The sequence below is a fragment of the Lepisosteus platostomus genome, chromosome 6 (genome assembly GCF_059453375.1).
Source record: "Lepisosteus platostomus isolate fLepPlt1 chromosome 6, fLepPlt1.hap1, whole genome shotgun sequence".
Classification (NCBI taxonomy): Eukaryota; Metazoa; Chordata; class Actinopteri; order Semionotiformes; family Lepisosteidae; genus Lepisosteus; species Lepisosteus platostomus.
In genome coordinates this window covers 54,796,834-54,815,954 of record NC_142616.1, presented here as the reverse complement: position 1 = coordinate 54,815,954, position 19,121 = coordinate 54,796,834, and the positions used below count along the sequence as shown (strand labels likewise).

Here is a 19,121-nt window from a genome sequence, read left to right as displayed (position 1 = left end):
TTTAGCCTCTCTAATATAACTTGGAATTCCTTCATCTTTATAACAAAATGAGGTAGAACAACAGCTTTCAGCTCGAAAAAGACAGGTGCACCTGAAGAGCACAATTGTAAGACGAGTGGGCATTTGATTACAAAAAGAAAAAAGGCAGAATGTCTTTACACCTGAGACTCATTTGGGTACTTGGTCAAGAACTATAGGTCCTGAAATCAATAGGCTACCAACAACCGAACAAGGATAATGCCTTCTCTTGTTTGTTTAACAGTATTGCGTTGGACAATTTAAGGGACCCAAATTGTGCAAGTAGTCCCTTGTAAATTGCATTTCTTGTAAATTGTTTACTCCACTGTCAGTTATGCTTGGAAATTGTAGTTCATTATTTGCTGACCTTAAGTTACCAATTATTTGGCTAGGATTCTGAAATCTACTGTTACTTATTCTGAACAAGATTAATGTGTATTGATTTAATCAAAATAAGAAAAAAGAAAACTGTTTTGTTTACGGTTTCATTCTTAATATATGTATGGCATTTTTTTTCTTTTAAGCCTTTGCAATTTCAGAAACCATACAGCAAAAACTTTATGTATTATGTTTGCCAAACCATTCAGAAACATAAAAAAATATGTTTATGGTCTTAATGGAAATGTGTAAGCAGACCATAAAATGTTATGTCTGCACACAATTTATACTGTATATTGTATGTGCAACATTTCCTTTTGCCATCAGATTTTTCATGTTGCCTACTTATGTATTACTGTGGTGATAACAAGTGTTTCTAATAATGGCTTCTGTTTTTGCTTTAACTGCATCAGATGCAATCCCATTTTCGGAGTAACTCAAAAAATCACTGAATCACCTTAGTTTTTAAAATATACAGTAAATACCCACTGCCATTTTACTATGCTAAAACTGGGGGGGGAGTGTTAAATAGTTGCTATGGCTATGAACGCATATCTGGAAGGTTATAGATTAAAGGTTTCACTGCAGACACTGCTGTTGTACTGTTCAGCAAAAGCACTTTAGCTCTAGTACTCCAGTCTTCTCAGCTGTATAAATGGATACCAGAATCTCTGGATTAACACTGTTCGATTAGAAAGACACCCATAGAGTTAAATTCCACAGAAACTGGGATAGTCTTCAGCTCTGATGAGCAGCTAGACTGGAGTAGACTGCTACTAAACAAGAAAGACAAAATACTGTATATTAAAAATCTTAAATGATTTTAAACTACAGAAGAAAAGTTATCAATTGCAAATCTCAATGATAAATGACACATGAAAAAAATAAGGACATTTAAATCATTCAGTTTTGGTGCTTCTAATGACATTGCAATGTTATTCTTCCAAAGTATGCATTGGCTGTTTTCAGATACCAATAATGACTTTCAGTCTTAAATGAGACACAGAAAGCAGCACTGGATAAACTGGATAAATGTACAGTATATATTCTTTATTTTTTTCTCTTTTTAAATGTTCTGAATATGACTAATCATTAAAGGTCATTTCTATTATATTGTCTATAAGGAATAAAAATCTAAATGAATCAATACTGCAAAAGATGAAAATTGTGTTCTCAAGTGAACATGATGTGATAAAAAGGCTCAGTACTTTTCCCCTGAAATTATATTTTATTCACAAAAGAAATCTCCTTCACTAAAATCTGTCGTCGCCACCCCCCCCCCCCCCCCCCCCAAATAAAAGCAAAGCTTCTGATATTTACAGTGTGTCTGAGGGATGTGCTTTAGGACCCAGAGGAACCCTGATTCTGAGGCACAGAGAGTGTGTGTACTTAAAAAAAGAAAGGCAGGCACGCACAGTGTGTGACAGTCACTGCCATACACAGCACTGGACAGAGAGAGAGAGCGAGCATCATCAGATATCATCCATTCCAAATCAATCTGCTTTTGAAAAACAATAAGCAGACGCACTACCAGCCACCAGCAGCACTGCTCTGATCTTGTCCAGCTCAGACGTATGGAAAAACAAGGCTGCATTTAACACAGAATTGAGAATCTGGTTTCAACACAGTCACATCATCCACTAAGAGGACCTCAGCGAAACGGAGTCGGCTCTCTTCTTTTTTAGAAGAAATTCAAGGAGACTATGTGGCATTATTGAATGACTAGAAATAAGGGAAAAGTGCAATGCTACAGTTTTTGAGTGACATGTTTTTTTCTATATATGAGCTAGAGATGTGACGAACATAAAGAGTGAATTTGAGTGGCTTTTTTTCTACCTCAAACACCTTTTACAGAAGAGAGAAAAGAAAAAAAGGACAATAAAGAACATTTTATTGACAAATCTCCATTTAGGAAGATTTATTCCAAATTCACCTGCTCTGCCTTGATTGAACTTTTTAAAGCTGTACCGAAGTAAGACCGACCCAAACCTAATATTTTAAATATTGCTGGACTGATTTGCGGTCAGAATGTTTTGCCTCCTTACCCATATCTTGTTTGATTTCTCCTCTTGTCTTCAAATAATTAATTACAATTAATTACAAGAAAAATGAATTATAAGAAAAATGTTTTCCACTAAAGAGGCACCAAAGACCCTTTTGAACTTTCCTGAAGAGGACATCTGAGAGGAGGAAAAAACTCCTTATACTACAAAATACAGGCACATTAGAGACGTTCATAATGACAACCTAACACCTGAAGCTCAATGCCCATCACCATTGAATTTAAGGTGAGACATTTACTTTTTATCATTGTACATTTATCTTAAATATTACAGTTTTACTTAATTGTTGAATGTAGGAAGTCATTTGGTTTGTGACCTCAACAAAATGCTAAATAGGTTGATTGCCAGGAGTTGCATGTACAGTATAACAGGATTCAATGGTACTGTATGTACAGTAATGCAACTTAAAGACATCTTATGGACATTTGTAGTCCTCTGAGCAACGATGAACAAAACACATTTTAGTATGCTCCTCAGCCCAAAGATTTTTAAAAGGAAATTAGCCAAAGTGACGTAAACGTAAATGTCTCATCAGATTTAAGATAAAGGTTCTAAAACAGTAAGGGTGAAGCTGTGTAAGTGCTGTCAATATGAGACTAATAACCAAGCAAAAATGTTTAAGTATTAAAAATACAATTCAAGTTTTCAATTTTTGATGTCTAGTCATTTGCATTTACTACATTTTAAATTAAATTTGTCTAATAATTGAACTAAATTATTATTTAATCATTTATCTCAACCAGAAATGTACTTACCTTGGTAACAATGTAATTCTAAGTTTTATGTAGCATTTTATGTGTGCACGTGTGCAGGGAGTGCCTTCTACAACAAAATGTGTTCTTGACTTACTGCTTATTATGAAAAAAAGTATTTTAATAACCCTTAATAAAATAATATTAAGAAGACTACCTTTGCTTGAAACCTTGATCATATAAATTTAAGAAATTAATCATTTGTGTTGTTTTTTAGTAACTGAAGAAATTGTCTATACAACACCATACAAAGCACACAGGAATGCACAAATTCCAAAACCATCTTCATCTAAAATAGTAAAACAATCAGTATTTTAAAAATGCAAGTTTAACCAATTATCTTCAGATTTTCTATGAAGACCAAATTATATAATAAAGTTAATAAAAATAAATTTACAGCAATTCCTTATTGATAATTATTTGTTCATGTTTGAACCAGTTTTTGTCATCCTCTGGGAATAACAAGGTACTGTATACTGTATGTAGAACAGAGGTCACACATTCACCAGACATAGTGTTCACAAAACACAACAGACAACACGTGTTCCCCGCTTGGATGAGTCAGGTAAGGGAGCAAGGACAACTAAAGTTAGAACTGAGCATTTGTTTTTAGTGTCACATGACTTTCTGACAAGAATCTTGATCTTAAATGTGATCGATTCACAGAAGGTGAACAACCGTTAGGCTGAAAAAAATATTATTGTCAAGATGTGTGATCACTGGGCTAGTACACATAGTACACTCAGGGGATACAAAAAACAACAAAAATAAAATGAAAGGAACATGATTTATTTATTAAACCTAGAAAGCCTGTGCAATTAAATTCTTGTTTAGTTGCCAATAGTTTGTGATCTCTGTGCCAACACTGGCATTTGAGGAAATGCAGACAGTTTAAGATCTTTAATTTTTCATTGCACACATTCATTTCTTATTCTGTAAACATCTCCTACACATACTGTACAGTATTGGTCACAGAGTGCAGCAGTAGTTAGCTTTGCTTCCTAGCAGTGCTGGGGCTCTTAATTTTAATTCACGGGCTGCTGTCGGCATTTAATTTTTATCCTTTGTGTGTACGTCTATGTGTGCGCCTTGTGATGGACTGGTGTCCCGTCCAGTTTGTATCCTGCCTTGTGCCCGTTGCTGGCTGGGATAGGCTCAGTCTTCCCTGCGACCCTCTTTCCAATCCTCGTCTTGGTGACCCTCACATCTGCTGGTCTTTATTCCATCCCACCTTAATTAGAGAACTGAAGCCTTACTTGATCTAAGAAGTTGCTTCTATTGGATATTTGCATTTTGTTTCTAGTCACAAGTGTGGGATTTTATTTCACTTCCAAAATGCAACAATTAAAACTCTAACATGTTTTGACTTGGGAACAAACAGTTCAAAATAATCTTCTTATTAGGTCAATGAAGGGTTTGATTGTGTACTGTAACTGAGGGCTTGGCTGGAATAAAAACCAACAGTTGAGTGGTCACCAGGACCAGAATGGAAACCATTGCTATATAGGATAAAATGGTCAGAAGATGGATGGGTGGACATACAGTTTTTACAGAATGTTGGAGAATATGCCTAACAGTGGGTCAGTCCATGTCAAATGGCTGTGAAAACTGTAATGTCATATAATATCATGTTACTAGATGTTCATAGAAGTCTGTGGAGATATGGGACCACTCACCTAGCACATTTAGAGTTGGTATTTTTTGTCTTCTAAGAGCTGCCTGGAAGCCTTAGAGGCTATTTGAATTTGCCTTTCACCAGTTCACCATATGCACCAGTGTGTCAATAAACATACTGTAACTCCTGTAATGTTACTTACTGTACAGTACATCAACCTTCTTTCTCCCAAAGAGACAAAGGGCCCTAGTTTGCTGGCTCTGCCATCAGGGGTCATGGGACAGGCCACACCTTGGGTCTTACCTAAATCATTGACTGGGAAAGGTCATGCCCCCATGCCTCAACATCTTGGTACTGGCTACACACCATGTCCACATGTGAGTTACCCATGCAACAGCAGAATAGCAGAACTGTTAATGTAAAAAGAAAAACTGGTTAACAAATACAGACTGTAAAGTCAGACTGTTCTAATAGAACTGGAAGCTTTAGATCTGGTCTGCCCTGTAGAACACATTCACATCTCCTCTAGCAAGAACGTGGTATTATTCACACCTTTACACAGTGACATTGAGAAAACCGGAAGAGAAAATAATACACAAAAGCTTATCTGGGGTTTCTAAGGATACCTGTGTAGAATGATTGCTGTTGTGACACCTTAGGAATTGGGAATTGATTTTTATGTTTAAAAAAAAATCAAACTAATGAACTCTTATTCAGAGAACAAGGTAAATTAACAGAACCCCTAACATAAATTTTGATTAACTCAAAAAGTGTAGAGGTACTACTGTATATATTTAGCCTTATCTCATTTATTAATGAAATACTCAGTTTACATAATTACACAATTTCTCTTGATTTACCTCTATTTAAAATCATTTTTATTTAAATTTAGAATTAAGTAGGCAATTTGTAGCATAAAAATAACAGATGATTTTGGTCCAGATTGTTGAATCATGTTTGGCCTTAATCATGGCTTATCCGTCCAGTGTGTCAGAACAGTGAAACCTTACAAAATCTGTCTTTCCTTTCAGCCAAGCATATATGACACTTAAAATAACATTTTAAGATTGAAACCTAAAACTTTTTAATGCTGAATTTTCTATAACATTGATATTTGCTGTTTGTTTTCCTTTATTTATTATTTTGACACCATATACTGTACAGTCATTCTGTAATTCCATACTTTCTTGTAAACTACCATACCATTATCAGATAATACAACTATCAGATAGTTGTGTCATAATAATTACACTATTAAAATAAAATAATGAAATAGTCAGCTCAAAATAATAAAAACTCTCTGGCTAACTCTTTCCATTAGCCAATCCTGCAATGTTTTATGGAAACTTTATCGAAAAAGCAAAACAGAGAACAACTTTGGATTCAATATCATTACATAGTGAAATATTAATAATTAAATATTCAATTGCCTTTGTGTGTTGCTTTACATTTTGAAAACCTGTGATAACACTAAAAAAAGCACAGTTGCTTTCATTGCCTTCCGATCACTGTTAATCTGTTTGTGATTTAAATTGGCCTTAAATTTGTCAAATGTCTTCAAAATAGCTATACTTCTGGCAACACATTCAAACCGAAAATGATGTTATAAAAATTAGAACAACCTTACATAATATTGAAGGATACTTCTGCTTACAGCAGCCACATGCCCTCTGCAGTTCTTATTAGCAAACACGACAAAGGCAGTTCAAAATGTCAGCAGAAACAATGTCAGAGGAATACTGCTCAGAATGAAAACAGCAATCCAAAAGCACCCTACAGAAAAAGATGGCTAAAAAACAAAAATGAAGGCGATTTTATTTCAAAATACAATACCTCCTAGAGGAGGTATGGGTTCGTCATTATGAGTTTTCATCTGTTTCTTAAACAAGCATAAACTGGTGGGGGTGGATTCGGATAGGGTTAGAAGAATTAGGTTCAGTTCTGCTTGCACATATTTGTGTGTAGGTGTCCATGCATAGAGAGTTAGCTGTTGTTATACAAGGCAAGTTGAACAATCCACGAACCACTCATGAGGGGATCTGCTGTATTAATGATGAAACAGAGGTGAGTTCACTGTCCAATGTACAGTATTACTAAAGCGAGTAATTTCTTTTCTCTTTTGGATTACTACAAAAGTAATAAATGTCGGGTGTTTTTGTATTACTACAAAAGAGAACTTTCCAAAGTCAAAATGGTGACGTTCCTAATTCCAAGCACTTCAGAGTTTAGCCATCACGATTCCTATTTCCACTGTCAAGATGAACAGCTGGGTATTAGGAGGCCTTGCATCCTGATTTACATTAGCATTTCATAGTGAAAATTGCTTAAGATTGCCAATGATAGCCAATAGGACTTTCAATACACAGGGAACAGGGAATCATAAAAATGAGCTGGAAATTGAAATGATAGGCTATCAACTTTCATATAGCCAGGTCATTCAAAGTACAGTATCCAGCATTCATAATGCTTCTTATAATTAATGCACTATTTTACACGGTTTCACACGTTTTACACAGTCAAATGAGGATTCAGTGTCAGTAATCACTGAAGGTCTGATTGAGAGAAGTGGTCTTCCCACAAATTTGCTTTTGATGAAAGGCATTCAGCACAGGGTGAAACAAGGAGTATAAAAAAGAATCAGTGAGAGACAAGATTGCTGAGAGACAAGTAAAATAAAGAAAAAGACAGGTTGGAAATGATCCTTCATCAAACAAAAGGATGGAAGAATGATGCTAATTTTAAAAGGTGTAATGAAAGATAATAATCAAGGAGCTGAGCAAAACATACTGTAAATACACAGTTGTGAGGCACTAATATTGAGCTATGGAAACCTACAGTATATTGCTTGTCAATACAGGTCAGCTTATCTTTTATGATCTGTACAGTGACTAGAGGCATGTCAAGGTGTTGGTTGCTATGTTGAGAACATTCTTCTCATATCAAAATATTATGTGCTACAATGTGACAGAAAATATTGGCATTATTCAGCCATAAAATCCTAAAATGTGAAGATGTTATATCACAAAGATAAGTTGTTTGTGGTATGCTTGCTAGCATTTTTTAAGTTTACCCTGTGTAGCAGTGTAACCTTGTTTTGGCAATAAAAAAAGAGAACAAATATGCAGTACCATGGCCAAATGAGATCTTTAATAAGGATGTTGAACATCTTTATTAACAATAATAATAATAATAATAATAATAATAATAATAATAATAATAATAACCGTTTGGCACATGTACAGTATTTGCCTTTCCTTGATGGCAATGTGGAACATGTCTTTCCTAAAGTGGCATGGTGCACAAGTTAATCTTTTGGCGTTCCAACTGACAGGATATGGGCTGAGTTGTTCCAGACAGGATATGTTTCTGTGTAAAACTGGAGTTTCAATACAATACTTTGCTTTACATTGCAGCAGTTAAACGTAAAGCATTTTAGAAGGGTGACAATAATAATAGTTCACCTCTGGCCTTTTTTGTATATTTCATCACTGGTCTTTTGCCTTAATCCATGTTACATTTTTGTCTTGTGGAGATCCATGTAAATAAACAATTAAGGACAGCACTAGCATTCATTAGAATGCATTGCAGCTATTAGGGGCATTTTAAAATATTTTTTAATGAAAGAAAGAGTTAAGCTACATCTACTGTAGATTATGGCTTTGGGGGCCATTAACAAATCCAACAGGACAATAAAGCTTTTATTTGCAAAACACACACTAAAATCCTACATTAGAATTTTTTAAAATATGATTCCTGAATATCATATCATGCAAATATATTTTTGCTACATACAATCCCTGAAAAAATATCCTGTAAGATATTTGAAGATTTTATGAGAATTCATTACCCATAGTACAGATTCACAAATCCTATACACCAGCAAATGGCACAGCTTAAGAATTGTGGTCAGATGTATCTCATAGTTTTGATAGGTTTATTATCCATTGAAAACATTGTAAAAAATGTTAGCGTGCTATTCACTGCCTTACCTGGGCAGCCAAAAACCCATTTAACCCTTCAGCACTGTGGGTCTACGATTACTGTATGTTGCTGTCTTTTTTCAAAATGTTTCCAGAGGTTTTTCCTTCTTCTTGTAGAACACATTGATATATTTTTTTTGTATTTCCCATTCTCACTTGTTTTTAATAGCCTGAAAACCAATAGGGAATGCAATACTCACCTGCATAATACACCTCCTCTGAAAGATGACATAGGCCCCCTTGCTTCACAGCACATTAGCATCTATTTTTCACCTATATTGCTGTCCATCCAAACTGTGGCTTCTTAATGTAGTACAGAGCTATATAACTAGGAAAGAAAAGAAAAGGGCATGCTGTCATCACAAGTAATAAATGTATTAAGTCCAAAATGAGACTTTGATGGACCTTTTATTACACAGGAAAGCTGCTCTCTTACGTACATTAGTAGGAGCTAAACCATAGGTTTATTTACTGAAAGGGTCTGTTGTTATTGAAAACCAATATCAACATCAAAATCTATACTACAGCTATTTGACAGCTGATGGTAAGCTTATAAACTAGGCTGTTCCTATGCATCTTATGTTCTTGTAATGGAAATTTCATCTGGAAAGGAAAGAGCTGGCTGAAAAGACCAGTGGTCCTTGATCACAAGGGCATGCTGATTAAGCTGTACATCAGCAATCCCCTGCTAGCTTTCATTTTACTCGTATTATGTCATAATCATGGTTGTTATAAATCATGATTGTTCATGTAGTTACAGTAAATACAGCAGCACGTTACATGGTTCTACTTTTCTACTTGTCTTAGACGTGAAAAAATCATATTGATATATGGTATCGTTTCTAATTTAGTTTCATCCAGTTACGTCCAGTTACAGATTAAACTACATCATCAAGGATAACAGATGAAATAAGATTTTTCTAATTTTTTTCCATATAGAAAATAATCTTGCTGGACCAAAAGAAAAATAAATAGCTCCAGAACATTAAATAGGGTACTTTCTTGAATTATTCTGTGTTCCAATTAATGGCTAGAGACAAATGCACTTTAAAAAAATGCTGAATATACTGTATAGTATACATGACCTGAAATTGTGACTTTCTAGTTTAATCTCTTAGGAGCTCTTGCAAACTCTTACAATTGCAGAATCTTTGGTAAGTGGGATTCTTCCTTCTTCTTTTTGTGCTGTTACAAAATAAAATCGTAGAAATGTTAAAATATCATTTTTTTATTTTGCAGGACACAGATTTTATATCAAGATATTTTCTAAAAAAGGTCACGCCAAGTGGAACTAGTTCAGAAGGAAACAGAAACCCTAGAATGGGGCAGTTAAGTATGCTTCTTGAAAAGCTCTCTCTATGAACTATGGAGGTCTTAGGTCAAATGTTGAACCCGATGACAAATAACACAGCAACAAATGACTCTTCTAGTCAAGTGAAGCCTATTTCTACACCTGCAAGTACAGATCTAGGAGTTTTTCTCAACGTACAAACCAATTTCAAAAACCTGCTTGGGATTTTCTTTATGGTGTCACTGAACATTGTTGCGCTACTGGCCAATACAGCTGTAATAGTGGTGATCATCAAAGCCCCACATTTGAGGAAGTTTGGATTTGTCTGTCATCTGTGCATTGTGGACCTTCTCTCTGCTGTATTCTTAATGCCTTTGGGCATTGTCTCCAGCTCCCCCTTTTTTGATATGGTTGTGTTCAGTGTGTTGGAATGCCAGGTTTATATTTTCCTTAATATCTGCCTTATTTGTGCCTCAATATTTACCATAACAGCCATTAGCATTGAAAGGTATTATTACATAGTACATCCCATGAGGTATGAGGTCAAAATGACCCTCAGCCTAGCTATAGCAGTGATGATTTTCATCTGGGTTAAGTCGATTTTATTAGCATTCATTCCCTTGCTGGGGTGGTCCATGGACAGTACTCAGACCTCAACAAATGCTGCCCATTGCTCTTTATACTGGAACCACAGCAGCTACAAAAAGATCTTTGTCATTATCTTCAGCATCCTCTGCTTTTTCCTCCCTGCTGTTGTCATCTTCACTGTGTATTGTAATGTCTACAAAGTGGCCAGGATTGCCGCTCTGCAACATGGACCCATTCCCACGTGGACCACTAGTCCGAAAAGACGCTCCGACTCGATCAACAGCCAGACAACAATCATCACCACCAGAAACCTCCCCCAAAGGCTTTCCCCTGAGAGAATCTTTGGAGGGAGCAAAGCAGCGTTTACTCTGATTATCATCGTGGGCCAGTTTCTTCTCTGCTGGCTGCCTTACTTTTCATTTCACCTGCACTTATCAGGCAACAAAGCACTCAAAAGCCCAGGAGACATGGAGATTGTGGTCACTTGGCTCGCCTATTCCTCTTTCGCCATCAACCCCTTCTTCTACGGACTTCTGAACCGGCAGATCAGAGAGGAGCTGTGCAAGCTCAGAAGGTGCTACACGACGAGGCCCACAGAAGTTGGCGTGTCTAGCCACGATGGCTCCCTTCAGGAGAACTTCCTTCAGTTTTTACAAAGGACCAGCTGCACAGTGGAAACCCGCTCCAGTTACATCAATTCCAGCCCCAGAAACACTCTAGACCAGACTATACAAGGATTCCGTATTCCTGGACAAATTCCCGAAGAGTTCAGCTGAGCAAAGAAAGGCCTTTTCATGCTGCCATTTTGTTGAAAATTTTTATTCATTTTTTAATAGTTTCAAACGGTTTAAAATGTGGCTTTGCCTCAGGTTTGTTGAACTCATCCTTATCCTAGAAAGTTTATTTCAACCATAGAATAACTTTTGAAACCAAATCTTACACCAGCTCACCTGGTTCTATTTAAAGTGATTTATTCTGAGAAGGTATGTTGGAGGCACATTTTCCATTTCAAAATAATAAGAATAAAGATGATCAGAAAAAGAAAGATAGGAAGAATCAACTGTTTAACTCTACAATAAAATAGACTTTGTCATGATATGTATCGGGAGGAAAGTGTTAAAATCAGAAAAAGGTCTTTTCTGCATAGCTAATTACTGCAAGGATTGTGTGGGAAGGTGTAATACTGTATATATATATTTTTATTTGTTATGTACTGCTCTGCTGTTATAAAGCTGAGCAAATAACGCAAAAGACCATGCCGCAATCTGCTTCTCTGAATGAGACATTTTTCAAGCATGCACTTTGCAGTAGTTGAGCTTTTTGAAGGGGATGTTGTGTTTGAAGAGCTCTGTTGTAAAGGTTGGTGGAGAATCCACAATTCATTACATCTTGTCTGTATTCTCTAACAGTGAAACAAAAGTGAACACAACTTGTTAAAGCACAAAGCAAAGCACAAACATATAGGTTAGTGTCTTTCTTTGAGCAACTTTCTCAGATTTTTCTCAAAACCTTTGCTGTTGAAAATAGCTGTTTTGCTTTTAATCAAATGCCTTTTCCCTTATTGTCTGTAAAGGAGCGTTTTTTGTGCATATACTGTTTTGAAGCAATGTAGAATACAACAGCAAAACACAATGTGCTGCTTTCAGCATTTGCACTTTTTCCTCTAATTATATGTCATTGTATTACTGCACTTTGGTTTTTAGATCCAAAGATATTGATTTTTTTTCTGTGCTTTAAAATATATCACTTAGAAGGAAACATTTCTTAATATAAAGCAAAAAATGTTTTGAATTTTGCTACTTGCTCTTAGTAGTTTGTACAGGGCCTATTTGTATGTGCATATGGCTTCTTATTTGTAAAAATAAAAAGATTATTGGAAAACATCAATGGGCTTCTTATTTCATATTTACAGTAAGTGGAAATGATTCCTTCAATGAAACAGTGGTTTCTATGTATCCAAGTTTAGGCGATGCTCACATTTTATGAACTTGGTTTCAGCTTCCAACTGCAATTACATACAGTGTATTTAGTAAGGAAATGGAGGCACAATGTTTTACCTCTCTAAGTCTTTATGATCAAGTTTAATGTGTTATAGTACTTTAAAAGATAATTCAAAGAGATACAGTACATTAAAATGTAACAAATAAATAATGGAACCGATATAATTTGTCATGTATCTAATGCCTCTCAATCTAATGTGTTTTTCCTTCATTGCCATAAAACGCAAACAGACCTAAATTTCAGACATTGGTGATTTGATATTGGAAGCTGGGGATTACCCCAACGAGTTATAATACAGATTTAAAGGTCTTTCAAGGTTTTAGACATTTGGGGAATACAAAAAATTAAAAATATAAATACCATGACCTTTGCTTTAGAACTGAATCTAGTGTTGAAGCAGTCTCATTTTAATAAATAATCTAAAGGAGTTCTAATACACCCCCTCCAAGCCATCTGTCTCAGTTGCCATGGGAATGCAATGAGACAGGAAGCTGATAACTTTCCTGTTGCTCACATAGCAACAAGGTGCTTTTAAGCAGGATCTTTAACTGCAGAGACAAAACAAGAAAAAAAAAGTGAGTGGGTTGCTTTTGACATGCCTTAATAATGCATAGCTGATAGCCCCTGGCTGCCCAAAGATCTATAGCCTCCAATCAGTGCAACTGAATAATAGGAGGACCATCTCCAAACCAAGGAGATGAATATTTATTGTGACATAGTAAAAGACCTTGGCATGGAATTACTGTATAATTAAAATAACAACAAACAAAGATAGCATAGTATGTTTATGGACTTTATTATCTGCATTCTACAGTGATGCTAAGATGAGCTAGAGGAAAGCATCCTTTGTAAATAGTGATAAGCTCTTAGATAGCATATTATCTACAATATTCTACTGTATTATGAAGTAAAATAAGTAAAAGCGGTTATATTGACACCATGTACTGTAGCATTTCACGCTGCCAGACAGAAAATACCCAAATATGTCTATTTTATTCAGACAGTTCAGTATTGAAAATTAAATAAAAAGCAATGTTCATCTTGTTCAGTGATCTTTGATTTGAGCAAATTCTAGTACTTTACATTTTTTCTGTTGTCTTGTTTGGGTAGTATATCCTTTATGTGTAGCTTTAACAGTATATCAGGATGATAGTATAGTTAATCATGGGTAGGAGCAGAACCCACAGATAAACTTGTAATTTCCTATCTTTTGGAAAAGAAAGCACGCTGAACATTCAATGTTTTATTCATTGTAATTATTTAGGCCGTTTTCAGGTAAGTTGATCTACTTTGTTCAGAGAAATGCCACTGTTGGTTGTCATAAGATGGAATGAAGCAGTTTAAGCAGGAATGGATTACTTGCAGTAGGGCAGTGTTGATGCATCAGCAGTATTCAGTGACTTGCATTTGTCAAGATAATTTGGCAGTGAAATTTTATCTTTGGAGTTTTAAAAAAAAACATTTGTCATGCTGTAAATATATAATTTAACTTTGTGCATGTATGTATTCAAATTTAAGCTATTTTGGTAATTTTAACATTTAAATAGTGAATTACCTTTTGAGGTGATTTATTTCAGATGTGTCATCAATACTTTGCTGTGATATTTTGATATATTGTAACTGTCATTATGATTTTTATTGCTTAATTTTGCTAGAATGACTTTTTACACAAATTCCTTTATTAGAGGTGCATTATACAGGGACAACTTAAATATGTACAGCAGTTTTATCATTGCAGGAAAAACAATTATTGAATTTTGAGTACTACTTAGTCATGTTCAAATCATAAAGGCTTAATGGATTACAAATGCATATATATTTTAGCTCCATGTCTTTATGTCTATCATGCATTGCATGAAGACATACAGTACATAGTCTATAATACACACATCAAAGTGTTGAATTCATTTAGGAACGCATGGGACCCATTAAAGAGACTTTCTCCATTACTACTTATTTCACTATAGATGGAGTAAATTATGGAGAATAGGTTAAAATGAACCAACCACCCCTGTTAATTAGGGCATGTGAACATTTGCACAGCTGTTTCATTTTTTGGGTCAAGAGGAGTATTTAGTGCCCGTTGAGTGATTACGGTTTCAGAACTGAGAAATAGGAGGGTGGATTCATGAATATTGTACACCTAAATTAGAAGACTGCTCAATCTATTTAAAGGTACACTTATTTGAAAATATGTAAAAATATATGCTGAATAAGTCGGCTACATTGTTTCATTCACACTGTCATAGTGAGATGCACATTCTTTTGTCTGTCCATTAATTTTGTGTCATGGCAGCCTGAACTACTGTACTTCTCTCTCACATGCACACACTGTTGAAGCTTCTGATTTTTAGTTGAAATCTAAAGATTACAATACTTAGGTATGAAATGAAGCTCAATCATTTTACGTGATTTTGGATTAAGGGTTGTTTCCTTCTACTGATGTTGTCAGTCAATTGCTGGAGTTTTCAGCATAAACAGTTCAAAACAAAAAACAAAAACAAAACAAAATGCATTGGATTCAGTTAAGCTTTTTTTCTAAGCTATTTTACAAAGACCACAAACTTTCATCTATTAACATTAATACCAACAAAAGCTAAAAATATCTGTTTTGTCTGAGGTATCACTACTTTCAGAGCGTTAGGTTTTTTTAGATGGAATGTTTGAGAAGTTAGAACTGAAGCATATTCAAATATCAGGATGACATGGTCTAAGCTTGTGTTTTTATATACTGAACGTACAGTATATACAGTATACTGTACATAAACAGAATGAGGCAAACTATCCTCAACTTGGCTGAAGTTCAGTCAGGTGAGCTTGTCTCATGTGAGACATACTGTAGGGTGAGTTATTGTAAAAGGTTTTAGGAATGTTAGAGCTGAAGGAAGCTGTAAATGTGAAATTAAAATAACCTGCAATACTATCAGTCAATGTAAATACAGGTAAAACAGCTACAACATTGAAAACTACAGCAGTTCTCCAATGGTTGAAGTGCATTGTGTCCAGACAGGGAAAATCTGGATAAGAACACCAGGTATCGATTTTTATTAATACAGTTGCCTAGAAATGCCAACCCCATTTAATCTAGTGCCATTCTTCTATCTAATTTAATTAACACAGCTCCTGGAAGAAGACTTTCTGTGGACCAGCGATGTGCCAGATGAATAGGCACTGTTTCAAAGGCAAGTGCTCATGTTTTAAGATAATCAGAATCTGCCTCTTCCACTTCTTCGATGGTTAATTAATGTACATTTACAGCTCACATAATGAAGCCTTAATCAAAGTGAAGATCCAGTTTATCAAACCCCTTTGTTGCTAAGGAAACATGCTTTGAAAACCACACCGCAACACGTGAGACTTTTGCACTTCAAGCATCTGAAAAATTCATTACTTAGGTTACTGTATGTTTTAAAGAAAGACACCAATGTAAACTTGAATTTGGATGTGCTAAAGGGTTTATTGGATAATGCACATAGGGTGTTCTTTTTATTTATCACTTCATTGCTGTATAACCCTGGGAACACTGCAGGGGATGCAAACAGGAATTTCAAACTCCTCAAAGCAAAATACATGCAAACAGTGCAGCTATAAATCAAATCAGTCAGAGCAATTTTTGCAGTTTGAAAATTTGGGCACACAGAGATTTAAAAGCACTCTCTCCAATTTGGAACCCACAGTGGATAATAAACACACTTTCACCTCTATAGCTATTGTCCCAACTCATGTGGAACCTATCATAACCATCCATTTCCTAGCCAATAATCCATTTCACAGGAGCCTATCCTTGTAAGAAAAGAGGGCAAGGTGGGAAACAACCTGGATGGGATGCCGGTCTGTTGCAGGGCCCACACAGACAAACGTGTACACTCTCACACCAGGGCCAAAGTTCCCAGAAGCCAGTTAACCAACCAGCGAGTCTTTGGACTGTGGGAGGAAACCAGAGCGTCCAGAGGAAAGTCTGCTCAGGGAGAACATACAGTACAAACGCCACACAGATAGTACCCCAGTTACAGAATTGAAACCAGGGTCCTAGCACTGCGAGATGGCAATGCCTACCACTTCACCACCGCACTACTCCTTTCATAACCAACTAGCATTTTTCACCTGGAACATGCTGTATCTGAAGGCAATATGGTGTGGTGAAGAGCACAGTTCCAGGCTTCTGGGTTCAATTACAACTTGGGGTATCTGTAGATAAGGTTTACCAGCTACTCTTATTGCCTCACAGGGGCACCCTGGCTGGCTCTCAGGCTTGGTCGCTCTTGGAAGGTTTTGTACCGCCGCTTGGATAGTCCCAACCTCAGTCAGCTAATAACATACCCAGATTTCATCTAGAAAGATTATAGGGCTTAACCAGGGGGTCTAAATGAGTCCATGCCTCTTGGTTGAGTGTCCTGTGGCCCATTTCTTCTTTTCTGTAGACAGATTGTGTTATTCACAATATGTGGTTGTTACTGTGTTACCTTGTTTTGGCACATAAGCTCTATTTACATTATTGTAGTTGTTTCTTTACCTCTTCATTTATTAACAGTCTCTGAGATAATCCCCCAACCCTTGTACTTTGTTTAAGTGGGAGCCGAAATAGTGTTGTCTTTAACATCTGTTTAAGTTACATGAACTTTAAGGTTAAAGTCTAATTTTGTGTGATAAAGAAACCAGTGTCCTTTATAGGTGTCTAGTAATAATAATCCAGTCCAAACAACAATTTGAGAAGAATGTTTTAAGATTTAGCAATATATTCAATTCTATTCAAAATCAGTTATATCTCACATACCTGTTTCGAAATCTGACGGCTTTCTATTGCATTGACATTTTATCTAGAGAACTTTAAAGGTCAGGTGTAGCAGGTACACCATTAATTGCCTCTTCATTATAATCATTCAATTGTAGGGGACCAGAAGACATCAGACGAAACAAATATTTATCTGTTATAGATCATTAAGGAAGGAGTAGACATAGGACATTAAATGTATAATAGAACAAAATTCCAAATGGAAATTATCATTAAAAAGTAAGTATAAGTTACACGTGGCTTTATCACGATAAGTAGCAGTTCGAGCTACAGCTCACAGTTTGACTCCAGTCTGAAAAATCCTCTGTGTGGTTTTTGCCTGTTGCCTATGGCTGTGTTTTTTATAGGTACTCTGGTTTTCTCACACGTTCCAAAAACATGTTGACTAGGTGAACTGGCAACTGGCAACTCTAAATTGCTCCTGTATGATGGTATGTCCTTTAATGGACTGGTATCCTAACAAGGATGTGTTCTTCCTTGAGCCAATTGTCTGCTGATTTTGGAGCTGGTCAAACATGTTCCTGTATTGGATAGAAAAATGGATTTTACATGACATTACAAACACAAAAGGCAGACACAGCAGGATATTTCAGCTTTTCTAAAGCAAAATCACTATACAATTCCAAATGTTGCCTTGTTTCTATTGATATATAGTGTTCTGTTACTATATTTCTAGGAAAATCCATCTATTTATAAACATTAATGATGTTTAGACTTCACATTAGGAAACCTCATGTAGCCCAGTAGCAGGGGTTAAGTGGCTTCTGAAGCACATCTATGGTTAAAACTGAGAGACAGCAGGAGCAGCTTTGATTGAATTGTAAAAACTAAAAGAGACCCAGGCTAATGAAAGACACAAGAAAGGAAGCTTTATCTTTGGCTTCAAATGATGAATTAAATAAATCAGTTTGTCTGTGAAAAGAGGCTATGCTTAACTGAAGTCATGTGATGTGATTATAGATTCATATTACAAGTGTCACATTATGATCAAAACATTGTGTGATATAGAGTTTAAATGTGGTCAGGAATGTTGTGATGAAGATTAAAGGGCACTGATTAAACAAGGAGAAAGGCCTATTTGTCTGCATATCCTTATAAATGAATGCACTTGGACTGCAAATGGCAAACAGAGATTGTAAGATACCATTATATGCAGATGTGCTACCTTAACAAAACCAGACTTGCAGAAGATCTTAAGTAAACGCCATTAGAAGATTTTGGAGAACACCACAATTTTTACAATAAAATTTAAAAAAGAGGCTATTAGGTGCTTTAATTCAGCATTCAACATGTGCTTTTTACCTTTTCCAGTCGTTATATGATAATCTAGATTTTCAACCTACAGCAATTGATTAATGCTTTCCAGGAATGGGAGTAGCAAATCTGTTCTTAAAAAAGGTTACATAGTTTTTATTACATCTTTTGAGCAAGTACTAAATACTGCATAAGGGGGTTGAAATACCCCATACTGTAAGTTTTCTTATTGCACCTCCCATCTAAAAACACTTTGTCTATTATGTGTATGTGTCCATGCTCCCACAAAGAGCACTATCACCTTCAAAAGCAATCCTTACTCATTTCATCACTGATGCTAAAATGTCATTTTCTGCTTATCAGGAAATTTTTAAGTGTTTGACTGCTAA

General features: G+C 35.7%; 1 protein-coding gene across 3 annotated transcripts; it reads left to right on the top strand.

The window, feature by feature from the left end:
- Nucleotides 1-1,696: 1,696 nt before the first annotated feature.
- gpr61l (G protein-coupled receptor 61-like) lies at nucleotides 1,697-18,003 on the top strand. Of its 3 annotated transcripts, none has more exons than XR_015939641.1 (2): nucleotides 1,697-2,684; nucleotides 15,807-18,003. XR_015939641.1 is itself a non-coding variant. In XM_088636384.1 (2 exons), exon 2 carries the CDS (start codon nucleotides 10,172-10,174, stop codon nucleotides 11,459-11,461), a length of 1,290 nt encoding a protein of 429 aa, XP_088492510.1. In that variant the 5' UTR covers nucleotides 1,737-2,684; nucleotides 10,046-10,171; the 3' UTR covers nucleotides 11,462-12,568. The 3 variants fall into 3 exon arrangements, 2 of the variants coding, with proteins under 2 accessions (XP_088492510.1, XP_088492511.1); XM_088636384.1 differs by lacking the exon at nucleotides 15,807-18,003 and adding an exon at nucleotides 10,046-12,568 and having other exon boundaries at nucleotides 1,737-2,684; XM_088636385.1 differs by lacking the exons at nucleotides 1,697-2,684; nucleotides 15,807-18,003 and adding exons at nucleotides 8,046-9,960; nucleotides 10,046-12,568.
- Nucleotides 18,004-19,121: the final 1,118 nt, after the last annotated feature.

What these genes read in the sequence shown, in the direction of transcription:
- gpr61l (XM_088636384.1), top strand. Translation starts at nt 10,172, where the DNA reads ATGGAGGTCTTAGGTCAAATGTTGAACCCGATGACAAATAACACAGCA.